At 47.4% G+C, this 26,892-nt stretch overlaps 2 protein-coding genes across 2 annotated transcripts in view; both read left to right on the top strand.

Moving 5' to 3' along the window:
* LOC309378777 (endonuclease domain-containing 1 protein-like) overlaps positions 1–26,892 on the top strand; it is a 402,039-nt gene that overhangs the window by 27,993 nt on the left and 347,154 nt on the right. The gene's annotated exons all lie outside the window — the stretch shown is intronic.
* Positions 11,333–26,892, top strand: part of PODXL (podocalyxin like) — a 74,518-nt gene continuing 58,958 nt past the window's right edge. The window contains exon 1 of the mRNA XM_081927549.1: positions 11,333–11,872. Coding sequence (XP_081783675.1) covers positions 11,785–11,872 — 88 coding nt within the window. The 5' untranslated portion in view covers positions 11,333–11,784. The remainder of the gene's footprint in view (positions 11,873–26,892) is intronic.

The raw sequence follows: 26,892 nt of genomic DNA, 5'->3' as shown, positions 1-26,892 counted from the left end.
CAGCAGTCTGATTGGTCCTGGAACAATAGGATTCAGAATGCAGCAGTCTGATTGGTCCTGGAACAATAGGATTCAGAATGCAGCAGTCTGATTGGTCCTGGAACAATAGGATTCAGAATGCAGCAGTCTGATTGGTCCTGGAACAATAGGATTCAGAATGCAGCAGTCTGATTGGTCCACAGGAGCCACCCAATCCAGCAACCTGTGATTCCAAGTGAATCCGCAACCTGATTGGCCTACAGGAAAATCCCGGAATTAGCCAATCATGTGGGGCCCATTGTGTAAATAATGTATATAAAGCAGACATTCTGGGGGAACTTCCATTCCTCCTCACCACTGAAATAAAGAGAATGAAATCCACTCTCGACTCAGAGTATATTTCAGCACCTTAAGAATTCAGCAGCCAAAGGCCAAGGAAACTAAGTGCCTTCTTCAATGAAGCAGCAAAGAACCAGTGTGTGTACAGTGCCTTCATAGGAAAGCCAAGAAGTAAGTGGGGTAAATCCTTTGCAGAACATAAAGGCAGCCTAGCCACATCCGCACCTATAAGAAAGATGCCTTCTGGCAATGCTTGTATATGGCCAACCAAAATATCACAAAATAGCACGGGGAAGTCTTGGGGGATTCTTCCATCGAGCTAAATAGTAAAGTGAGCCATTGCAGAAGGAGGAGAAACTTCAGTCAATGTTAAACATTCACCCCATACATTGTATATTTCTTCAGTAAAAGGTAAAGGGACCCCTGACAATTAGGTCCAGTCGTGGCCGACTCTGGGGTTGCAGTGCTCATCTCGCTTTATTGGCCGAGGGAGCCGGCATACAGCTGCCGGGTCATGTGGCCAGCATCACTAAGCCGCTTCTGGCGAACCAGAGCAGCGCACGGAAACGCCATTTACCTTCCCGCCAGAGTGGTACCTATTTATCTACTTAAAGATTCTGGGTCATGTGGCCAGCATGACTAAGCCGCTTGTGGCGAACCGGAGCAGTGGACGGAAACGCCGTTTACCTTCCTGCTGGAGTGGTACCTATTTATCTACTTGCACTTGGACATGCTTTCGAACTGCTAGGTTGGCAGGAGCAGGGACCGAGCAACAGGAGCTCACCCCATTGCGGGGATTCGAACCGCCAACCTTCTGATCGGCAAGTCCTAGGCTCTGTGGTTTAACCCACAGCGCCACCCGCGTCCCTAAAGCACAATGATAGCACTTTAAATAGTCATGGCTTCCCCTGTAGAATTCTGAGAGTGCTGAGAGTTTGCTAAGGGTGCTGAGAGTACGGTAATTAGGAGACAAATGAGCTTTCCCTTGGCTTGAGCCTTTTTCATTGCATTGGACGAATTATCCAAAGGGTTTGGGAATCTACTCAGGGTGCTTGGAAGGGCGTTTTCACACACACACACACATCAATTCCCCACACTGTTGTTAGCAATGAGGTTCTGTTTGTTTACACTGCAGATCACACACAAATACTATATGCTCACTAGGCATGCAACAGAAAGTCTCAGGCACACAGCACAAATCCCAGCTTCCTGGAATGTGTTAGCAATAACCCCTCCAGATTGCCACTTGCTCAAGCAGATTGGATTAGTTCAATAAGAGAGGTCAGGTGTACATTTTAAACACAGCTGTATTGTTGCTCCTTGTCGAGTGTGCTCAGTTTACCACCTGATTTCAGCCATCAACACCTAGCTGGGGGGGGGGGGAGATGTCTGGGCTTGTGACCCAGGTAGGGATGGGACAGAAATTAGATTCAGTTCACATTTAAAGATGAATCTACCGCATTCTCACTTTCCAAAGCAATACACGAACCACAGCAAAGCCATCTTTTGAAACTTGCACATCTTTGAATTTTACAGTGAAGTTCTACAGGAAAGCAATGCGTACAAAATTGCATATACTGTACTGTGATACCAAATGCATCACAACAGGGAAAATATACTTGGCAAATATGAGGCAAGGTAAAGGGATCCCTTGACCATTAGGTCCAGTCGTGACCGACTCTGGGGTTGCGGCGCTCATCTCGCTTTATTGGCCGAGGGAGCCGGCATACAGCTTCTGGGTCATGTGGCCAGCATGACTAAGCCGCTTCTGGCAAACCAGAGCAGTGCACGGAACCGCCGTTTACCTTCCTGCCAGAGTGGTATCTATTTATCTACTTGCACTGTGCTTTCGAACTGCTAGGTTGGCAGGAGCAGGGACCGAGCAACGGGAGCTCACACTGTCGCGGGGATTCGAACCACCGACCTTCTGATCGGCAAGCCCTAGGCTCTGTGGTTTAACCCACAGCGCCACCCGCGTCCCTTTTAATATGAGGCAAACTTGCATACAAAAACGAAGGTAATAAAAGAACACATCCTGAACGAAGCGTTTACCATTGATCTTGTTTGCAGAGAACTTGCTTTCCACTTCAGTATTCAGATTCAGTTGTTTGTTTCTACTTTCTCATTCTACACAATTTCATTTCTGAAGGTATAGAAACAGAAATAAAGCAAATCTGGTCAAAAGTTTTCCAGGCGAATCAAGTCGAGCACGGGGAAGGGTGAATCCGTTCGTTTCAGTTTCTCATTTTCCTGATCTTAAGTTCAGTTTGCCACATTTTTGCACCACTTTGTGATTTTCTTTAAGCCATCACAAAAAAAAAAAATAGTCAGCACTAAAGCATGCACTTCTCATAACATTTTGCATTGCAATGCAAATTGCCCTGATATAGGAGGTTTTTGTGAACGTTTGTTGCTATGTTGCCCAGTGCACAAATTTTTTGCAAGCAACTTTCTTTAACAATGCATTGTGGTGCCATTTTCACCACAAATCATGAAATATACTCAGAGTCGCAAAGTGATTTCATGCTCTTTATTCAGCTCATAGTGGTGAGGAGGAATGAATGCAAGTCCCCTCAAAGTATCTGCTTTATATACATTATTTACACAATGGGCTGAACATGATTGGCTAATTCCGGAATTCTACTGTAAGCCAATCAGGTTGTGGATTCACTTCTATCTGGAGCATGATTGGTTGGTTCCTGCCAACCAATCATACTGCTGCATTGTTCTAGGACCAATCAGACTGCTGCCTTCTGAATCCTATTGTTCTAGGACCAATCAGACCAATGCAGTTTGGATCCTATTCAACTCAGTACATAACAGACAATGAAGTTCTTATGCACGTATTTCCTTAATATATGCATTTTTGTACGATTTTTTTTTATTATTCCATCACTGCCTCCTTTGGAAGCAACTTCCATAGTTCACCTAAGCCCTGTTTGGAGAAATACTTTCGTTCCTCAGTCCTGAATCTTCCAACATTCAACATTACAGTGGTACCTTGGTTTACGAACTTAATCCGTTCCAGAAGTCCGTTCTTAACCTGAAACCGTTCTTAAATGGAAGCGTGTTTTCCCTAATGAGGCCTCCCGCTGTCGGTGCCCTTCCACCATTTGGATTCTGTTCTTAGACTGAGGTAAAGTTTGCAAACCGGGACACTACTTCCGGTTTTGTGGCGTTCGTAAACCGAATACAGTGGTACCTCGGGTTAAGAACTTAATTCGTTCTGCAGGTCCATTCTTAACATGAAACTGTTCTTAACCTGAAGCACCACTTTAGCTAATGGGGCCTCCCGCCGCCACACGATTTCTGTTCTCATCCTGAAGCAAAGTTCTTAACCCGAGGTACTGTTTCTGGGTTAGCGGAGTCTGTAACCTGAAGCGTCTGTAACCTGAGGTACCACTGTAGTTCGTAAACAGGGCTGTTCTTAAACTGAGGTACCACTGTATTGGATCTCCACAAGTTTTGATGTGTTCTTTCTCCTCTCCCCGCCCCGCCCCCACTCTGTTTTTTAAAACTTCATTCCACATTTGGCCTCTTCCTTCACCTTTCAAAGATGGAGGAATCTGCCAGGTAGACGTCAGCCTGAAAGTATTTTTTCTTTGTCTTCTTCCTTCTTTTTCCACCCATCTCTCCTTCCCATATATTTTGACCCTGCAGGCAGCCCTTTATTCATCCCCCTGTTTGTTTTGCTGCATAGGTAAGTAGCTGATGCCCTTGTGATCATCTTCCTGCCTTAATCCCACGTTTGAATTCCAAACATTATTACTTTGGGCCCCGCTGCTCTAACTGGGGAGGTGATGACATTCAATAACATAGGATTACTGGGGAACTCAGACAGGCGGTTAAGTGAGCCATGCCTGGATCGCAGCCCAACCTCAAGTCCCAGGACTTGCAGAACGTAGAGGGTTTGTTTGTTATTTTCTCTTGATGGCTCTGGCGATCGTTCTGCGCAAGTATGCAGAGCATCAAATGCTACCACCAGCAGAAAACAAAAGGTAAAATCTATGTGATGTGACTCATGTACGTATCTTCCAGCACACCTTCTAACCTGGAGAGAGATTTCTATCAGTGCAATCCTATGCATTATAACCTATTGTTTCCAGTGGAGCTTCCTGGCTAATAGGAATAACTTTGATACACATTTAAAGGTCAACTCACCCCAAAAAGGAGTGTCTCCACCCCCATCGTTCAGCCCAGACACTGAGGTCCAGCTCTGAGGGTCTTCTGGCAGTTCCCTCACTGTGAGAAGTGAAGTTACAGGGAACCAGGCAGAGGGCCTTCTCGGTAGTGGCGCCCGCCCTGTGGAACACCCTCCCGTTAGATGTCAAGAAAATAATGAACTACACAACTTTCTGAAGACATCTGAAGGCAGCCCTGTACTAGGAAGTTTTTTTTTATGTTTTCTGTTTTATTGTGTTTTTATATTTTTCTGGAAGCAGCCCAGAGCGGCTGGGGCAACCGAGTCAAATTGGCACCACATAAATAATAGAATTCTAAATTCAGACTTTCTGAAAAAGTGTGTGAACCGAAACAATCCCGTTCTTCGGAAAAAATTACACTACTCTGAATTTTGCAATGCAGTTCTCCAGCCAAGTAATCATAGAATAGTGGAGGGAATCACAAGGGTCATCTAGTCCAACTCCTACAACGCAGGAATCTTTTGCCCAATATGGGTTCAAACCCACGCCCTGATATTAAGAGTCCTGTGCTCTACCGACTGAGCTATCCCAGGGCTTTATGTCCCTGAGTTCTAAAGTTATGAGAGAGGGAGAAATAATGGAATTAAAAAATAATGTAATCAAAAACTTTTGGGAAATGATATACAATGAATTAAAGAAAATGTTCCACTTAACATTTGTTAAAAAACCTGAAGCATTTTTGTTAGGGATTGTAGGGAAAGACCTGCAAAAAAACAAAACTGAAAAACATCTTCATGTATGCGACAACGGCCGCAAGAGTCCTAAAAGCACAAAGATGGAAGACTGAAGAAATTCCAGCTAAAGAATCGTGACAAGAAAAATTGATGGACTATGCAGAGCTGGCAAAACTGACATATAAGCTACAGGACAAGGATAACTGTGACTTTAAAGATGAATGGGAACCCTTTACAAAGTATTTGAAGAGGCAACAAAGTGAATTGGACTCCTTAGCAGGTTTTGAATAAACATTCACAATTTTTTAATTGACAATAATCAGCTAAACAATTTAAGGATCTATACAACTTTGTAGAAATACTATTCCCTATCCCTTTTCTCCATGAAATGCATATTTTTACAAACTTTCTTGCCATTTCTCTAAACCCGGGGAAGCCAATTAGAACTTTGACCCTGCCCATTTTAACTGGGCCTACCATTTTGATCCACGCATTACGATCTGCATTAATTTCATGAAACAGCTGGAGGTGGGGTTGAGACATGATACAGTGCTCCGTGGGAAAATACAGCAGCAGAACATTTTCTGCTCCTCGCGTGTTTGTATGTAACATGTAGTTTGGCTGCTACTCAATATCCGGTGTATCAGAGGCAGCTACCGGGACCCTTCCAGCCTGGTGACACCAATGCCTTGATACTGAGTGGTACCACTGGCAAAGCTTAAATCAGTAGCTGATCAACATCTGGCCTAAATGCCCCATCACAATATGGCACAGCTAGGAAAACAATGGGCCCAATTCACAGCCACGGGTCTGCATTGCTTCTATCTGTACATTTCATCTGAGCTGTGCAACACTGACCAGACAGCTGGTCATCCGGGAAGGTCTGGATTCTTATTGGGTTGAATCCACAGCTAAGGGAGGTGGGGAAGCCATATGAACATGGAAATCTGCCTTGTACCAAGTCAGATAATTGATCCATTGTAGCTCGATATTACCTACACCTGGGGTAGCCAATAGGAAGCCTTCCATCACCAAACTTGGCCCTCCAGATGTTTTAGGACTACAGCTCCCATCATCCCTAGCTAACAGGACCAGTGGTCAGGGATGATGGGAATTGTAGTCCCCAAACATCTGGAGGGCTGAGTTTGGGGGTGCCTGTTCCAGAGGGTGTTGCACTCCAACTCCCATCATTCCTGTCCATTGGCTGGGTTGGCTGGGGTTGACAGGAGCTGTGGTCAACATCTGGAGAGCACAATGTTACCTACCCCATGATCTACACCAGGGTTTCCCAAACTTGGGTCTCCAGCTGTTTTTTGGACTACAATTCCCACCATCCCTGACCACTGGTCCTGCTAGCTAGGGATGATCCTGAGAGATCTACAATGGCTCCCAGTACGTTTCCGAGCACAATTCAAAGTGTTGGTGCTGACCTTTAAAGCCCTGAACGGCCTCGGTCCAGTATACCTGAAGGAGCGTCTCCACCCCCATCATTCTACCCAGACACTGAGGTCCAGCTCCAAGGGCCTTCTGGCGATTCCCTCACTGTGAGAAGTGAGGTTACAGAAAACCAGACAGAGGGCCTTCTCAGTGGTAGCACCCGCCCTGTGGAACGCCCTCCCGCCAGATGTCAAGGAAATAAGCAACTATCTGATTTTTAGAAGACACCTGAAGGCAGCCCTGTTTAGGGAAGTTTTTAATATTTAATGCTGTATTATTTGGGCTCTCTCAGTTGGGACAGGACAAGTCGCCATCTCTTGGCCTCAGTCCCCCTACATGTGAAATGGGTACAGCAGTGAACATAAGTAGCCACAGGTGGCTGACCAGGCCACATGTTAGGAGCTGGAGAAGCTGGTTATTGGTATTGAAGAGGCCATTACTAGTCCCTTTGCTTCTCTGGGTTTCTATTCAGATAAAGGGGTGAGGTAAAATGATCACCATATGGAGCAGGCTTCCTTAAACTCGGCCCTCCAGATGTTTTGGGACTACAATTCCCATCATCCCTGACCACTGGTCCTGCTAGCTAGGGATCATGGGAGTTGTAGGCCAACAACATCTGGAGGGCTGAGTTTGAGGAAGCCTGATATGGAGAGTGCTGAGGTTGAACAGATTTCTAATGTGCTTACTTGTACCTTGTGGTAAGTAGCTACTCGCTACATGGTGGTCTGTGTTTGCAGTGGGATTGCTAAAGAGCCATGCGGGGACTAGGCATGGTAGCAGTCAGAGAATGCCACATATCTGTTGGAGGACGAAAAGCAAAAGAGAGGAGAGTGGAACGGAGTGTCCTGGAACAGGGCATGGCTGGCTGGCTGACACCCTGAACAGGGGTATTCTGCTCTGAAGGATTCTGCCACAGTGCCCCCAAATTTTGCAATAATAATAATAATAATAATAATAATAATTTATTATTTGAACCCCGCCCATCTGGCTGGGTTTCCCCAGCCACTCTGGGTGGCTTCCACAAAGACCAAAAATAAACTAAGATGTCACACATTAGAAACTTCCCTGAACAGGGCTGCCTTAAGATGTCTTCTAAAAGTCTGGTAGTTGTTTATCTCTTTGACATCTGATGGGAAGGCGTTCCACAGGGCGGGGGCCACCACCGAGAAGGCCCTCTGTCTGGTTCCCTGTAACTTGGCTTCTCGCAATGAGGGAACCGCCAGAAGGCCCTCAGCGCTGGACCTCAGCGTCCGGGCAGAACGATGGGGGTGGAGACGCTCCTTCAGGTATACTGGGCCGAGGCCATTTAGGGCTTTAAAGGTCAGCACCAACACTTTGAATTGAGCTCAGAAATGTACTGGGAGCAATGACTTGTATTGTGTTAGGAGATGGAAAGAAAAAAGGGGGGTTAATATGACGGAATGCAATATCCTGGGAAAGGGCTTAGAGATGAAGGGATGGCCTCCTAAATGGAAGTGCTTCACTCAGCAACCTTTTGGTCCAGCAGGTCCAGTTGCTGCAATCACTTCTAGCCTTTCCTCATGAGGACCAGCAGCCATTCGCAAACCATTAATTTGTCTAACCCCCCTTTAAACCTAGCTAGGTCCGTATAGTAAAAGCTATGGTTTTCCCAGTAGTGATGTATGGAAGTGAGCTGGACCATAAAGAAGGCTGATTGCCGAAGAATGGATGCTTTTGAATTCTGGTGCTGGAGGAGACTCTTGAGAGTCCCATGGACTGCAAGAAGATCAAACCTATCCATTCTAAAGGAAATCAGCCCTGAGTGCTCACTGGAAGGACAGATCCTGAAGCTGAGGCTCCAATACTTTGGCCACCTCAGGAGAAGAGAAGACTGCCAGGAAAAGACCCTGATGTTGGGAAAGATGGAGGGCACAGGGAGAAGGGGATGACAAAGAACAAGATGGTTGGATAGTGTTCTTGAAGCTACCAGCATGAGTTTGACCAAACTGCGGGAGGTAGTGGAAGACAGGAGTGCTTGGCGTGCTGTGGTCAAGGGGGTCACAAAGAGTCGGACACGACTAAACGACTAAACAACAACAAGCGAATGGCCATTAATCAACACGTCTTGTGGCAGCAAATGCCACAAATCAATTAGGCACAGTGTGAAGAAATCCTTTCCTCGGGGACCCTGAAAAGTATCCAGTTACCTTGGAGATCTCTCAGGCTGATCTCTGCATTTCCCACAATTTCAGTTCTTCATGCCCGTTTGTTCTCACGGAAAATGACTGTCCTCTTCGGCCAGGACACGCACAGCTCAAGGACATTGCTAGCAGCCAGTGGTTGCATATGTGATATTGGACGGTGTAATTAAACTGAAAGGCAGGCATAGGAGACCTCAGCCTCCAGATGTTTTAGGACTACAACTCCCATGATCCCTAGCTAACAGGACCAGTGGTCAGGGATGATGGGACTTGTAGTCCCAAAACATCTGGAGGCCCGAGGTTGCCTATGCCTGCTGTAAGGCTTGACTCGGCTGCATTTGAGAAACATGTTTTGATTGTGCCATAAAGCTAAAACTATATCGCCTTCTTAGGAGTTCTAGCGGCAACAGAGCCCGGAAAGGGTTGAGTTCAAGTTCAGCATGTCCAAAAGGGAACTGATTCCATTTCCCAATGATCTATAATGAAATTAAGAAAGTCCTTAAGTGGACGTTTCCTAAGAAACCGGAGGCTTTTCTCCTGGGCATGGTTGGCCAATTGGTGTCAAAGAAGGATAGGACATTTTTTATGTATGCTACTACAGCAGCAAGAATTCTTTGGCAAAGTATTGGAAGATGCAAGAACTACCTACTCTGGAAGAATGGCAGACAAAGGTGACAGACTTTATGGGATTGGCAGAGATGACCGGCAGAATCCGCGACCAGGGGAAAGAGACAGTGGAAGAAGATTGGAAGAAATTTAAAATATATCTGAAAAATTGTTGTAAAATTGAGGAGTGTTAAGATGTCAAGGGGTAAGAACTAGAGAATTACAGCTGTAACTAATAAGTTTAAGGAAAATTAATGGAAGGGAACTAGTAGATAAACTGACTAATGGGTTGCTAAAGAACTGTAAAACAAGGATGCAGCGAAAGGGAGGTATGGGGAAGTCGTAGGAAAGAAGGTGTATGAAAACAACATTATGATTTAAATGTTTTGTATGTATTTGTTTTTTTTTTGTTTTTTTTGTGTGTTTTTATTATGTGTTTAAAAAATGAATAAAAATTATTTTAAAAAAAAACAAAACAAAAGGGAACTGATTCCAGTTCATGTCTGTCCCTTTACAAGACAAACTGGTTTGGTTCCCATTCAACCAACAGTGCAATCCAACTCCATCCAAATGATCTCCGGCGGCAATTTCTCCCCAGCATTCAGGATGTTGCAAGCATAAGAAGAATAAGGACATGTCAAAATGCACACGCAGTGAAATTGTTTGAGGTGTTTTCCTCAGCAATGGTGATCTTCAAGCTTCACAGTTCAAAGATTAGTCTAGGGTAGTATTAGTCTAGGGAGGCAGTGGAAGACAGGAGTGCCTGGCATGCTCTGGTCCATGGGGTCACAAAGAGTCGGACATGACTAAACAACAACAACAACAACAGTATTTATGTTCCTGCGTTGAGAACCTCACTCTCCTGAGGGGAGGGTGCTAAGTGCTTAACCCAGCCTCTTGGTGTGAGACAGACCCTACAAATGTTCCTATTTTCCAGGGACAGTCCCAGATTTACAGAAGCCATCCTGGTTCCCACCCAGAGTGTCCTGCTTTTCCATAAGGTAAAGGTAAAGGTAACCATTAGGTCCAGTCGCGGACGGCTCTGGGGTTGCAATGCTCATCTCGCTTTACTGGCCGAGGGAGCCGGCGTACAGCTTCTGGGTCATGTGGCCAGCATGACTAAGCTGCTTCTGGTGAACCAGAGCAGCGCACGGAAATGCCATTTACCTTCCCGCTGGAGCGGTACCTATTTATCTACTTGCACTTTGATGTGCTTTCGAACTGCTAGGTTGGCAGGAGCAGGGACTGAGCAACGGGAGCTCACCCCGTTGCAGGGATTCGAACCGCCGACCTTCTGATCAGCAAGTCCTAGGCTCTGTGGTTTAACCCACAGCACCACCCACGTCCCTTAGGATGTCCCTATTCTCTTCAGAGAAATGTTGGAGGGTATGGAGTTATATAAGCCCTGAGCCAAGGAGATAAGCAACTATACAGCCTTTAGAAGACATCTGAAGGCAGCCATGAATAGGGAAGTTTGTTAATGTCTAATGTCTGATTATAATTTATATATATATTGGAAGCTGCCCAGAGTGGCTGGGGCAGCCCAAACAGAGTGCCAGGATAAAGTAATTATTATTATTATTATTATTATTATTATTATTATTATTATTATTATTATTATTAGAATAGGACGTTACTATTTTAATTGGACAAATGTTGGAGGGCATGCGATTCTAATGATTCAGCTCACCGACATAATAATTGGAAAGGGGTGGAGAATCTGCAGCTTGACCCTCAAGCTTGACCAAGAGAAACCCACTCCCTTGCAGAGAAAAAAAGAGAGTGGGTGGGATCCAACGGACAGGCAGGCGCTCTGGCCAATCGCCGCTCGGGAAAACCCCCAGCCATTCAGGGAGCTGGCTTGGAGAGCTCCGGACCAATCAGGGCGCCGTCTCCTTCCCCGGCGTTCGATCGTAGTAGCCGGGTCCCAGCTTGCGGGATCGCAGTCCGGGCAGCAGCAGCCAAGGCGTCTGATGCGTCCGCGAACAAAGGCAGCTGTGCGCAGTCGGGACTAGCAGCGTGCGCAGTCAGCCAAAGGAAGACGCGAGGAAAGGAAGCCGAGCGCTCTGCGGTAATTGGTGGTGCAGCGTCGGGCTCGCTTTGCAGCTGGAAGCGCAGGATCGGCTGGTTTGCGGGTCCCGGATCTTGGGCCCCCCATTGCCAAGCAGATCTCCGGGAAAAGAGGCGAGGGGGATCCCGAGGAAACGGGGACAACAAAGGAGGGGAAAGGAGAAGGCAACGTGCGCTTGGCGTCGCCCCACCAGCTCGCCGCTTTCTGCTTCCCTCCTCCACCACCTCCAGGAAAGGACTGATCCTGCCGGGGGTCGGAGCTCCGGCAAAGTTCGCCCGACAAGGCATCCCGGCCGGCGGGTCCGCGCTCTTCCCATGCGCAGAGGGGAACCCGGAGCAGCGCTCGCCATGCGCTCGGCGCTGCTGCCGCTACTGTTGCTCGGCGTAATCTCCTCCTGCAGGGGTGAGTAAGGGCACTTTGCCAGCTGGGATCCGAGGGGAAGCGGGGCGGGGGGGCAGGGGATCGCGAGGCTCCTGGCCCGCGAGCGTGCGGGGTTGTTGGTTTCCAGGGAGGAGGGGAGTACATTGGCATCGCCTCCAAACGGGCGCAGTTCTTGGAGAGGAAGGAGCGTGGAACACTTGCTTGGCGTGCAGAAGGTCCCAGGTACAGTTCCCGGCGTCCCCCAGTAAGGCTGGGATAGATTTCTGCCTGAAACCCTGGAGAGCTGCTGCCAGCCAGTGAAGGCAGTGCAGAGGTAGATGGTCTGACTATGTATAAGGCTTCTTAAGGCTGCGATAGTAACATAGGAAGCTGTTTTCTCATCAGTCAAAGAGTTGGTCTCTTTAGCTTAGCAATGCCTACAGTGACTGGCAGCTGCTCTCCAGGATTTTGCCCACCCCAACTTGGAGACGCCAGGATTCGAACTCGGGACCTTTCCCACACCAAGTGCGAGCTCCACCGCTGACTCACAGCCTTTTCCCCAGTGACTTGACCTGCAGGTGGCAAAGGGCTGGGAAGGCAAGGATGGGATCACCTGTCCTTAGAGCTATATTTGTGAGGAACTCTCCCCCCCCCCCCCATACACAGAAATGGATAAATCTGCAAACACTTGTGGACCTGGGTGTACTCTATGCATTCGATCCAGTTCTGGGACCCACAGCAACACTCTTACCCAGCGCAAAATTCTGGCGGTTGAAGTCAATGGGCCTCGTAGGAGCTAGCTGCTGCTAGCTAGCTACTGTTCCGCTTTAGAATACCGAAAGTGTTTGTGAGGAAGGGTGTTTCTGAGCATGTGCAGTGAGATTCCACAGCTGACATGCAGGTTAGAGACCGGGAGGAAAGGGTATGCTTGTTTTCCTTTAAAGGCATATCAGTAATATTCGTTTTCCAATTCCTCAGCTTAATTCCTTTTGAGCAGGGATTGGGGTGTCTTCATTGTCTGCCTTGCACGTGCCAAGGGGACGTTTTTGAAACCAACGTGGGCAATAGGGGGTATTGGTTCACTTAAATATGCTGATACTTTTGGGCAGAGCTCACCATCCCAAGGCGAAACATAAAGGAGGGACAGTATAAGTCTCTGTTATCCTGTTATTTTATCTTGTATTTTTCTCTTATGAACTACCCTGAGATCTTTGGATGAAGAGTGGTATATAAATGTAAATAATAATAATAATAATAATAATAATAATAATAATAATAATAATAATAATAGCTAGGTTTTAGACAATTATGTCTTGGAGTATTAATTTTATAGAGATATATTTTGCCAAATCCATGTGCCAGATTGCATCCTGCCTCTGGCTGGCCTATTGCTTTGCAGCCGCCTCCTTTGGCGTTAGAGCACAGCATCCTCTGGCTAAGGAACTGGTCTGAGATGCATGGATCATAGAATCATAGAGTTGGAAGAGACCACAAGGGCCATCGAGTCCAACTCCCTGCCAAGCAGGAAACACCATCAGAGCACTCCTGACATATGGTTGTCAAGCCTCTGCTTAAAGACCTCCAAAGAAGGAGACTCCACCACACTCCTTGGCAGCAAATTCCACTGTCGAACAGCTCTTACTGTCAGGAAGTTCTTCCTAATGTTTAGGTGGAATCTTCTTTCTTGTAGTTTGGATCCATTGCTCCGTGTCCGCTTCTCTGGAGCAGCAGAAAACAACCTTTCTCCCTCCTCTATGTGACATCCTTTTATATATTTGAGCATGGCTATCATATCACCCCTTAACCTCCTCTTCTCCAGGCTAAACATGCCCAGCTCCCTTAGCCGTTCCTCATAAGGCATCGTTTCCAGGCCTTTGACCATTTTGGTTGCCCTCCTCTGGACACGTTCCAGTTTGTCAGATTATCAGAGTCGGATATGGGTACCACAGCAATATCCTCTTGCAGTCTCTTGTTATTGCTCTGCAAACACATGGTGCTGCTGCTGCTGCTGCTGCTGCTGTCGTCTTGCATTTGGCACTCTGCAGCAGTGATACCGCTTTGGCTGGTAGATCCCTCCAGATTCTTTCACCCCTGCCTTTCTCACAACGTGCATATAACTTGGTTAACTGCGTCTTTCCAATAGGGATGCGATTGTGTTCACCTGGACCCTAAAGCAGCTGCGGCAGGTGTTTCTGCAGCTCCCAGCCAGCATGCCCAATGGTCAGGGATGCTGGGAGAGTTGTAGTCCGCTACATCCGAAGGCAAAAAAATCCCCAGCCCTGCCCTAAAGTCTTCAGGCTTTGTGCATTAGAAGCGTGGTAAAGGTAAAGGGGGGACGCGGGTGGCGCTGTGGGTAAAACCTCAGCGCCTACGGCTTGCCGATCGCATGGTTGGCGGTTTGAATCCCCGCGGCGGGGTGAGCTCCCGTCTTCCGGTCCCAGCTCCTGCCCACCTAACAGTTCGAAAGTGCAAGTAGATAAATAGGTACCGCTTTCTAGCAGGAAGGTAAACGGCGTTTCCGTGTGCTGCGCTGGTGCCGGCTCGCCAGAGCAGCTTCGTCACGCTGGCCACATGACCCGGAAGTGTCTCCGGACAGAGCTGGCCTCCGGCCTCTTAAGTGAGATGGGTGCACAACCCTAGAGTCGGACACGACTGGCCCGTATGGGCAGGGGTACCTTTACAAAAAGGTAAAGGGACCCCTGACCATTAGGTCCAGTCGTGACTCACTCTGGGGTTGCAGCGCTCATCTCGCTTTATTGGCCGAGGGAGCCGGCATACAGCTTCTGCGTCATGTGGCCAGCATGACGAAGCCGCTTCTGGCGAACCAGAGCAGTGCACGGAAACACCGGTTACCTTCCCGCTGGAGTGGTACCTATTTATCTACTTGCACTTTGACGTGCTTTCGAACTGCTAGGTAGACAGGAGCAGGGACTGAGCAACAGGAGCTCATCCCGTCGTGGGGATTCAAACCGCCGACCTTCTGACCGGCAAGCCCTAGGCTCTGTGGTTTAACCCACAGCGCCACCCGCGTGGTAGAAATCAGTAAATAATAATGGGTATCTGGGATAAAGAGGGCCCCAGTGTTGCTGGGCAAAACACCTGCTAGTTACGTTGGACAAAATTTTATCTGCTTGGATTTATTGATGTCAGTTTGTCTGCATAGGATTTGTGGGTTGCAGAGCTCTGTTGCTCTCTCTAGAACCTGTCTTTTGTGATGAAGCTTGACCATCTTGCTGCTACACACCGCTCTTCGTCTATCTCTAGTTTTAAAAGCTGCTTTCCAACATGCAGAGGCTAGCATGCTCAGCCTGGGGCTTGCTAGACTGCAAAGCATGCTGTGATTTGGGACAGTCTGCAAGCGTAGAGCAGGAATCAGGGACATCTGTTTCCCCCACCGTTACCTGACCGTTGGCCATGTTGACTAGGGTTGAGGGACATTGGAGACAAACAGCAATCTTTAGGGCCACAGGTTCCCCAGGCCTGGTGCAGGGTCCAACCCCAGACATTGTGGTCACCAGCTACACACTCACTTCAGTCGTGGCCAAAACAGACTCTTTACTCACACCAAATCACACTCCCGGCTATGTTTGTTCAGCATTTGAAAACCTTGTTTTCTTTTGCTTCCACCCGTAGCCCATTTCCACGACTCTTGATGCACCGTTTTGCATGCGTGATTTATCCCTGACGTATAAGACGAGGCATTTGCGTGGGTGGTTCTGGTCACCGTTGCTCACGATTTGCTGACCTGAATGCCCATTGCTATTGTAAATCTCCTGGTAATTTTTATTTTTTCTCCTTTTTGTAAGAAGTTAATGCAACGCTGACTATGCAGGAGCATGTCAGCAGTTTCTCAACCCAAAACAAATTGTTTATCCTGGGGAAGAAGGGTCATAGCTCAGTGACAGAGCTTCTGTTTTGCATTCTGAAGGTCCCTGGGTCAAATCCTGACATCTCCTGGTGGAGCTCAGAATACCCAGTGCCTGAAACCCTTGGAGAGCCCTTGCCTGTCGGTGTTGACCAGGCTTCCTCAAACTCGGCCCTCCAGATAGAGACTACAATCTCCATCATCCCTGACCACTGGTCCTACTAGCTAGGGATCATGGGAGTTGTAGGCCGAAAACATCTGGAGGGCTGAGTTTGAGGAAGCCTAGTGTAGACAATAGTAGGACCCAGTGGTCTGATTTGGCAACTTTCTATGCACTGTTGATTTCAGCTCTTGGGTTGGGTTGCAAGTTGAGTAGTTGGGTCACCTGCTTCAAATTCATTTCTGTATGGGGTTGCCCCAGAGCTACCTTTACCCTGCCTTCCACAAACAGGAATACCGTAAGATAAGGAAAGCAGTGGATCTCTGTCCACAAAGAGCACATTGCTGAAGTGTGTGACTCTAAGTTACATCCCATATAAGGGGGAAATTGCTGTTCACTCCTATAGGGATTATGTAGAAGCACTGTATTGGGGGCAGTACAGGGGGTCAAAGTTTACCCAGCAGCAGCCATCATTCTTGCTCGGGATTCTGTAGGGAGAGCCCGTGTGGTGTAGTGGTTAAGAGCGGTGGACTCGTAATCTGGTGAACCGGGTTCGCCTCTCCGCTCCTCCACATGCAGCTGCTGGGTGACCTTGGGCCAGTCACACTTCTCTGAAGTCTCTCAGCCTCACTCACCTCACAGAGTGTTTGTTGTGGGGGAGGAAGGGAAAGGAGATTGCGAGCCACTTTGAGACTCTTTAGGGTAGTTGTCAGGGAACTGTCATCAGAACAGGCAAGGGAGGTAGAGGGGCCGTTGGGCTACAGGGATCCTCCAAAAGTCTTGCGAAGCAGTTCCTCTTCCTGCGGTGGGGAAAGCCACGCCTCCAGTGGGGAAGAGGGAAAGGGATAAGGGGGTGCTGGTGGGAGCCCCAGCACCGCACCTAGTCAAGCCAGCCAGGAGGGAAGCACGCCTCTTCTTGCACAGAGGGGTAAAGCGCAAAGAAGGAAGAAAAAGGCTGGGGGTGACGAAGTTCTTATGTTGGGGACAAAACCGGAAAAAGCCACTCCCGGATTCTTCTAGCGATTGAGGCAGACATGAACTTTGGGGTTCTGCACTGTAAATAGTTTTGCACCAAATAAAACCTGTAAAAGTCAGGTCGGAGTCCTGCCTGGTTACTCACGAGCAACCACCCTGGCCATCTGACAGCAGTGATAAAGCGAGATATCAAACCCAAACTCTTCTTCTCTGTACCAAAACCCCACAGAAATATGGTTTGCTCTCCCTCCACCCCAGATCTGTTGAATACACAAACTCCAGTTCATTTGCATGCACTAGCACAGCACCCAATATAACAAAGGGCATTTTGCTGATTACGAATAATAAGTGGGGGTGGAGGATGTGCGGAGTGGCCCTTTCTCCCCTCCCCCCCACCATCTACAAAAATATTAAGATGAACAGATGCAATAGATGGCAGGATTCAAATGTTGCATAGAGGAAATTTTGGCTGATGCAGCTGTTCTCAGCTCTGCAGCGTTGAGACTTTGCTTGTTTGTTAAATGCATATTCCCATCGTCTTGCCGAAGGAGCCCAGGGCAAACATGGTCATCTGTTCCTGCTGAAACCTGCCCCTTCTGCAGAGCTGCTGGTAGCGCAGGTGACTGATTCCCCTTTTCCACCTGCTCTCCGTACATCCCCCTGAATTAGGAGCTGACTTCAGCCCTTGTTGTTTTTGGAGGAAATCCTGTTGCTGAGCAGTGTGAAGGAGAGGCTGCCTAATTGCTAGGTCCATTGTTATTGATTGGAGGGTGATGAGATGGTGCTTTTGGTTGGAAATTCTTTGCCCAGGACAGCAAGCTAGACTCCCATCCGCCCCTCACCCCGCCCAGAGGAACTTCTATAATTTTGTTGTTTATTCATTTAGTCATGTCCAACTCTTCGTGACCCCATGGACCAGAGCATGCCAGGCACTCCTGTCTTCCACTGCCTCCCGCAGTTTGGTCAAACTCATGCCGGTAGCTTCAAGAACACTATCCAACCATCTCATCCTCTGTCATCTGCCTCTCCTTGTGCCCTCCATCTTTCCCAACATCTGGGTCTTTTCCAGGAAGTCTTCTCTTCTCATGAGGTGGCTCAGCTTCAGGATCTGTCCTTCCAGTGAGCACTCTGTTAGGACTCCATAATCCTCCCCAGCCAATGGATTGGGATGATGGGAGCTGCAGTTCAACCACATCTGGAGGGCCACAGATGAACTGCACCATTGCCAAGGCAGATGTGTCAGTTTCCCGCCCCATCTCTCTGCCTAGGGTAGGCAAAGTGGTGCCCTCCAGAAGTCATGAGTTGCCACTCTGCCCGGCTTCCCAAAAAATATCAAAATACTGTAATACATCAAACATTAAAAGCTTCCCTAAACAGGGCTGCCTTCAGATGTCTTCTAAAAGTCTGGTAGTTGTTTATCTCTTTGACATCTGATGGGAGGGTGTTCCACAGGGCAGGTGCCACTACCGAGAAGGCCCTCTGCCTGGTTCCCTGTAACTTGGCTTCTCGCAATGAGGGAACCGCCAGAAGGCCCTCAGTGCTGGACCTCAGTGTCCGGGCAGAACGATGGAGGTGGAGACGCTCCTTCAGGTCTACTGGGCCGAGGCCATTTAGAGCTTTAAAGGTCAGCACCAACACTTTGAATTGTGCTCAGAAACGTACTGGGAGCCAATGTAGGTCTTTGTTGTACTGTTTTAGTTGTACTGTTTTAGTGTTGTTAGCCGCACTGAGCCCGGCTTCGGCTGGGGAGGGCGGGATATAAATAAAACTTATTATTATTATTATTATTATTATTATTATTATTTCAAGACCGGTGTTATTTGGTCTCGGCAACCACTCCCAGTCACCAGTCTGGCTGCCGCATTCTGGATTAGTTGTAGTACTGGCTGATTCTGAGAGGAGTTTTGAAACGAACATTTGCAAAGCCTCACATTAGCATCCTGATTATATTATTCTTGTGTCTCTCAGTTCCCTACTTTCTGGTCTCCAAAGCTCTCCTGCCCACTTTAACAACTCTGCTTTCCCCCACATAACATGCTGCCAGTTCTTCACCCTCTCTGGCAGAGAAGTCTTCCTCAGCCCTTCCATCTGAGTTTCCTCAACCTGGAGATGCCAGGGTTTGAACCCTGGATCATTTGCCTGCCTGGCATTTGCTATTTCCAATGAATACAACCCTCGTTCCATGTTCCGGGTATTCCTAACAATCTGTCAAAACAGGTGGTTATATTTTCAGGCACAACTGTTCCATATACTTTTACTACAACAATATTCATGTTAGCATGTCAAATTGGAAACTTTTGAAATCGCTACCTCCATCAGAACACTGGAAAGGAGACTCCATTGTTCTAGAATTATTTCCTTCATATTAGAAACATAATTTCTAATATGTAGATAACCAAACATGATACAACTTTCCCACGATTTGAATTATTTGCACTGCCCAAATGCTATTGAACTGCCCGTTTTGAATCTGGCTCACTGTTTTTTTTAAAAAAATCAACCTGAAGACATGTTTAAAAAACATTCCATAGGAATATTAGGGTCTGCCGCCATTCGTTGCTCCACTCACCTACCCCCGTTCCCCCACACCTGGCCAACTCCTCCTCCCTTTGCGTTTCACCCACCCCTTCCTCCCAGCTTGCCCCCTTTAAAGGAGCATCTCCCCCCCCCCCCGTTAAATAGCTCTCCTGGGCCATCTGCCCCTCACATTACTTGCTTGCTCGTCTGCCTACCATTTTGTCATCACGCTGGAGTTTGTGCAACCAGTGAACTGCAACGTGATGACAGCCTTACGTTTTTATGTATATAGGAAGATAGGGACATCAGCTACCTTATACCAAGCCAGACAAATGGTATTATTATTGCTCAATGGGAGTGGCTGCCTGGGATTTCATGTGGGGCATCTTTCCCAGCCTACCTGCAGAGGACGAGGATTGAGTCTGGGAGTTTGTGCATGCCAAGCAGATGCTCCACCGCTGAGCTACGGCCCTGACTGTACATCATGAAGGTACAATATTGTACAGTCACTCCTGAATACCTGAAGGCGATGCCTGGGAACTGAACCACAACAAAGGGCCTTTTCATCCCTTTTTAACAAGCTTGGCTCCCGCCCCCTATGAAAATGTGAGGAAGGATCGCCTAGTGGCTTGCGGCAGGAGTTTTTGGTTGTTTTTCCTCCTTGAGCCTGCGTGACCTTGGAGGAGTCATTTTGATTCTGCTACAATTTCTCGTTTTCCCCAGCCTTTGCCTGGAATCTGCCCTGCAGACTCGTAATTTTACGAAATACGATAATCGTTATTGTCATTGTGCCATACAGAACAACGAAATTGGAAAAAAATCTACATCAGGCATTCAAAAACCAACAAGCCTGCTATCCCAGGCTGGTTAACCCCCTAAAAACTCTGATACCCCATAATTAAATACAATATACTCCCACAGAGACTACCTTACACTGCGTTTAAAACCAAAATTGCATTTGGATAAAAACCTGTTTCTCAGGTGGCTAGTCCTAGTCTTTATAACCCTGTACTTTCTTCCAGAAGGCAGAAGCTGAAAGGTAAGGTAAAGGTAAAGGGACCCCTGACCATTAGGTCCAGTCGTGGACGACTCTGGGGTTGCAGCGCTCATCTCGCTTTATTGGCTGAGGGAGCCGGCGTCCAGCTTCCGGGTCATGTGGCCAGTATGACTAAGCCGCTTCTGGCAAACCAGAGCAGCACACAGAAATGCTGTTTACCTTCCTGCTGGAGCGGTACCTATTTATCTACTTGCACTTTGATGTGCTTTCAAACTGCTAGGTGGGCAGGAGCAGGGGCCGAGCAACGGGAGCTCACCCCGTTGTGGGGATTCGAACTGCCGACCTTCTGATCAGCAAGTCCTAGGCTCTGTGGTTTAAAGTAAAGGTAAAGGTACCCCTGACCATTAAGTTCAGTCGTGGACGACTCTGGAGTTGCAGCGCTCATCTCGCTCTATAGGCCAAGGGAGCCGGTGTTCGGTGTCCGCAGACAGCTTCTGGGTCAGGTGGCCAGCATGACTAAGCCGCTTCTGCGCAATGAAACCAGAGTAGCGCATGGAAATGCCATTTTCCTTCCCGCCAGAGCGGTACCTATTTATCTACTTGCACTGGCGTGCTTTCGAACTGCTAGGTTGGCAGGAGCAGGGACTGAACAATGGGAGCTCACCCTGTCACGGGGATTTGAACCGTCGACCTTCCGATCAGCAAGCCTAAGAGGCTCAGTTGTTTAGACCACAGCGCCACCCGCGCCACCCATCAAATGTTACTAGACTGTAATTTCCATCAGTCTGGCTGGACCTGATGGAACTCGGCATTTGGTAACATCTGGAGAGCTATGAGTTCCCCAGGCTGATAAAGGATGACCCGCAACTAGTCCTACTTGGAGTAGGTCAGTTGATTCCTATAGGCCTACTCTGAGAATGGTTTCGTTAAATGCTGCCCAGAGTTGTGTCCTTATTTCGCTTGTCTCCATTCACAAGTTCTCTTCCAGATGTGTGATTACTGACCACCAACCTCCCATAAAATGATCCTCTTGCCTTTAAACATTTCTGCTGCTACCTGCTTGCACAGAGGAAAGGCAGGCTGAAAAAAAATCTCATGAAAGGCCGTATATATTCTTGCCACATCATAAAAAAGTAGCATTTATTAGTAGCATCAGTAACATGTGGAAGAATGAGGAGCCACTGCACGTTGCAGGATAAGACCTTTGAGGATATTTTGAAAAGCCGACAGCTGCTTACTAATGTCTCGAGATCCCTGTTGTTTTGATTATTTATTAAATTAAAGTAAGTTGCTAGATCTCATGGTTGGGCACAGATTTCAAAGGCAGTTTATGGATCCTGTGGTTAGGCACAGATTTCAGGGTGATGCGACGTGGCATTGGTAGAGCAGTAACAACGAGGCAAGTCAGACAGGGAAGAATTGAGTTCTGGCTGGCTGCATTTAGTGATTTGTCACACAAAAACTCCAGAAGTGAGACAAGACTCCTCCACCTTCTCCAACTCTGTTCAGAGTTGCCACCTTCTTCTTTTCCCTGATTGGCTCATGATGAGAACAGTTGCATGTCAGGCCAAAATTCATCAGGCGGTGTTATCCATGCTAGGATAAGCTGCTCCTGTTGGATTGTATTTCTTCTTTTCTTTTGCATCGTGTAGTGTTCTTAAAGAGGACTGCGGGTGGCGCTGTGGGTTAAACCACAGAGCCTAGGACTTGCCTAGGTCTGCGGTTCGAATCCCCGCGACGGGGTGAGCTCCCATTGCTCAGTCCCTGCTCCTGCCAACCTAGCAGTTTGAAAGCACGTCAAAGTGCAAGTAGATAAATAGGTACCGCTCCAGCGGGAAGGTAAACGGCATTTCCGTGCGCTGCTCTGGTTCGCCAGAAGCGGCTTAGTCCTGCTGGCCACATGACCCGGAAGCTGTACGCCGGCTCCCTCGGCAATAAAGCAAGATGAGCGCCGCAACCCCAGAGTCGGCCACGACTGGACCTAATGGTCAGGGGTCCCTTTACCTTTACCTTACTGTTCTTAAAGGCACAAGAAACCATAGCAGGGAAGGCATGCAGACTGAGGGGAAGCGACTTTATTTTCCCCCTGGAGGGGCAGCGCAAAAGGAAATCTCCACCCTTTCTCCTTCTCTGTGCTTGCTTGTTTTCACAAAGCTCGGGCCATCTGTTGACGCAAGCTGAATTCGCTGTCGAGAAGCTGTAAGTGGAAGTGATCCCGCCAGACAGAAAGATTAATCCAGATTGCTTTGTGTGCGTAGTAACTATTAGAGCTGTCTTCAGCCTCGAAGGAGCCCACAGCCCATTTGCCCTAGAGAAAGTGAGACTTGCACCTCTCAGCATCTTTCGCTCGCCTCCAAATCACCGGTGGCTTTCCTTTCTTCTGCCCCTGGTCATGGGCAAATCTCCCTTCAGCCCCCCCAGATTCAACATGCAAAGATTAATAGTGGTGAGTAATTGTATTTCTGTGCTGCTTTTCATTCAAATGAATCCCAAAGCGACTTGCAAACAATACAGAACAATAGGACATAACAGAACATCACGTAGATACAGCACAAATCATATAAAACGATTAACAAGTTATCAATAAAGCAGTTACAAATCATCAATTAAAAAATGCACTGCAGTCACACAATCAGTCAATCAGTAGCAGTGGCGTAGCGTGGGTTGTCAGCACCCGGGGCAAGGCAAGTAATTTGCACCCCCTAACCCGTGGATTTGCGCACCCTAACCCCCAGATGTTGCGCCCGGTGCGGCCGGGGGCCCCCCCCCCGCACCCCCCACGCTACGTCACTGATCAGTAGCTGAACTGGGTTCCACACAGTCACAAAAAAAGAGGCACAACAATGCAGAATAGCAAAGACAGACAAACCTCGGCGTAACACTCAAAATGGAAGTGTGGCACTCAAATCGGAAGCGTAACTCTCAAAACAGAGCACATTCGGCTTCCAGAAAAAGTTCACAAACCAGAACACTTCCGGGTTTGCAGTGTTTGGGTTCCAAGTTGTTTGAGTAGCAAAGCGTTTGAGAAACAAGGTACCACTGTGATGCACATTGTTAACCCAGCTCAGCCAGGTGCTGTGTTCGATGGGGTCCTTGGGTAGTGGGCCATGGTGGAGACAGTGATGATGAGAAACCAGCCCATGCCACTCTAGATAATCAGTAATAATAATAATTTATTATTTATACCCCGCCCATCTGGCTGCGCTTCCCCAGCCACTCTGGGGGGCTTCCGAAAAAATATTAAAATACTGTGATACATCAAACATTAAAAGCTTCCCTAAACAGGGCTGCCTTCAGGTATCTTCTAAAAGTCTGGTAGTTGTTCTCTTTGACATCTGGTAGGAGGGCGTTCCACAGGGAGGGCGCCACTACCGAGAAGGCCCTCTGCCTGGTTCCCTGTAACTTGGCTTCTCGCAGTGAGGGAACTGCCAGAAGGCCCTCAGAGCTGGACGATGGGGGTGGAGATGCTCCTTCAGATATACTGGACCGAGGCCATTTAGGGCTTTAAAGGTCCATCAGGGCCTTTAATCAGGAGGTCCATTCCCACTCGAAGTCCAAGACGAGCCTGGTGGCTTAAAATGATGGCTGTGTGTCGTCCCCAGCCATCATTTTAAGCCACACAGGTGCTCACTCAAAGGCTTTAATAGTCTTTTTTTAATTTGAAAGGATGTCTGAATTGACAAACCGTGGTTTGCAGTTGACTGTTCACTTGAAAACCATGGCTTGAGGTGGGTTTGCAGACACTTCTCTGTGCGATGTCATGGAGAAGTCATAAGTCAGGGGGCTACTGCTTGGTGGAATGAGAGCAAAGCAGAGTGATGAATATTTACAAAGACGAGGGCTGAGATAAATTAAAAGGAAAGCAGCCAGGTCATCTGTGCTCAGCCATGGTGCTCCTGTTGTACATTTGGAAACTCATACTGTGATTTGGGTTCTAAAGTATGGTTGTTGCAAAACTGCACCTCCATGGTTTGGTCTGGCATCTGAACTGAGCATGAGGATGGTTCACATGGTTTGCCAATCCATGGTTTGTCAAGATATCTGAATTGATAGCATTTGTGTTTGGCAGGAAGTCTTTTCTAAGTCCTGCTGCCTGGGATCCTTTTCAGCCGGGGAAATGAGTGACAGAGGGCCAAAGTACAGGAGAAGTTAAAATGCCTCTTTGCGCTTAACGTAGAAGTGTTTCATTGTAAAATACAAATTACATCAGCTCTGGTGAGGCTGATGATTAACCGTATTAGAACAGGCACAGAGCAGAAAACGTTCCTGCAGAAAACCCCCTTTCTCGAGCTGGTGTATTAGGTATGGTATCTGAATTAACCATGAACATGGTTCAGATGTAGCAACAAACCATGGTTTGCCATGATATCTGAGCTGACAGCATCGGATAAACTATGGTTTGCAAGTGGCCACCAACCCAGGCTTGATGCTGATATGCAGATCATGGTTTGGCAAATGAGAGCTAAATTGCAGGTTAAATGTCTCCTTGCACTTAACATAGGGTGTTTGTTTGTTTGTTTGTTTGTTTGTTTTTGTTTGTTGTAAAATGCAAATTGCATCAGCTTTGGGCACCAGCTTTCTAAAGCAGGTGTTTGTTTGGGGGGGAAATCTCCTAATGGCTCCAGTGCAGGAATTCCCTTTCAATACAAATAGCACCTGCAGGGAGGGGTTTTCCTCAAGATGACAGCCGTGAAGGAATGTCTAAATTTCTCCCTTCACACCTGCTCTGACCCTGTTAATTATCAGCCTCCCTACAGCTGACTAATTTTCAAAACCCGCATGCTAAATGCACATTTAACATTGCATGATGTTAGTCCAAAGCCAGGACGTGGGTGGCTCAGCCTACTTTCCCACCGTGAGGGAATGCAGCCCCAGACCTGGAAAAGCTTGCCTCCTCTGACCTAGACCTTCCTGTCCCCAGGCCCGTGTGTGATTTCTTATCCTCCCTTTAACTTTCTGTAGCGTTCAGCTCTTCCTGCCCCTAGGGTTCCCAAGAGGCGTTCTGCCCCATCAAACTGACCTTTTATCATTCCTGAAAGAGCTACACCCTGCGTTGGCTATGCGTTGCTTGCTGTTTCTCAGCCTCAGCAATTGGAATGTTTGTGAACGTTCTTCTACATCACGGTTGCACAGCCCCCAGCTAGCGAGACCTTGCAAAGGCATGCCAGGCTTTTTCTGCAAATTCGACAATCGTAGGGAAGATGAGAGCAAACCTTCTGCTTCCTTTGGAAAGGGCTTAACATCGCTTCCCTTCCCATCCCCTTACCGCTGGCTTTGGCATCTCGCTTAAGTTTGCGAGCCGTATCACAGTTATGCCTACAAGATGACATTTAGCTGGGCCATTTTAAGGCTTAATTTATGAACTGTTCTTTTTTTTAATTTGCATTTTATTTATTTGTTAACATTCTTATACTACATCGGTAAACGTTGTCATATTACATTACAGAACTAACTATAATATAATTTCCAACATGTATACAAAAATTATATACAAATTTTATATACCTAGAAAGAAAATGAAACAAAAAGAAGAACAAAGAGAAAAAACAAAAATAATTCACCCCCCCAAAAAAATCGTATACATACCAACACACTAGACTTCCTGTCTTTCCCGTTGCATATTCCTTTTTTTTTTTACAAATGAATGTACTCTTATTATTGTATATTTCTTTACATACAATCTAATACATTCCTATATCAATTTGTGCTCTTAGTCTTATTTCTCAATTCAGTCTCGCTCCAACGTCAAACAAATGCTAGAACTGTTCTTAAAGGCCGCTTCTAATGCAGAAGCATCATGTGGTACCTTGAAAACCTTAGTGATAATTTTGCAGTTAGGACTGTAAGAAGATGCCTGAGCCACAGACCACAGGTCCATCGAGTTCACTGTTGTCTACACTGACTGGCAGCAGCTGCCCTCAATCAGGATTTCAGACTGCATTCTCTCCCAGCCTTGCTTACAGATGCTGGGGACTGAACATGAGACCTTCTGCATGCAGATCAGCTGTCCTACCACTTCCCATAGGAGCAGTGTTCGAAATTAGCCAGGCGCATTTTACACCAGCTTACAGCACATATCCAAAATAGTATAACCTGACATCTCCATGTTCTGGGGATCCTTAGATCTTGACTGCTTTCACACACTATTAACCTAGCCTGGAGAATTCTATCCATTATATTTTATTTGCACAATCAGAATGAATTTCAGGAATATTTTTTTTCTTGTTTTCCTCCTCCAAAAACTAGGTGCATCTTATGGTCTGGTGCGTCTTATAGAGCAAAAACTACGGTACATAGCTGAGCTTCTGCCACTTCCCATTGGAAATAGTTCAAACAGTTGCTACCATTTTATGGGTACTTGGTGTCTCCTACGGCTTTGTCTTTTACTTCTTCAGCTCCTGCAGAACTTTTCTGGAGTTTCCCCCTTCGTTTGTAGCAACTGTGCCACCCAGGCTACCTTTTTTGGGGGTGCTCACCCCCCACTTTCGACTTTGCTGGTGCTGGTGCTGGGCTCCTACCAGGCTATTTGTGCAAGGGTGCTGGAGTCT

The sequence above is a fragment of the Podarcis melisellensis genome, assembly GCF_964234715.1.
Source record: "Podarcis melisellensis genome assembly, chromosome: 10".
NCBI lineage: Eukaryota > Metazoa > Chordata > Lepidosauria > Squamata > Lacertidae > Podarcis > Podarcis melisellensis.
This window is presented reverse-complemented; position numbering and strand designations above follow the sequence as displayed.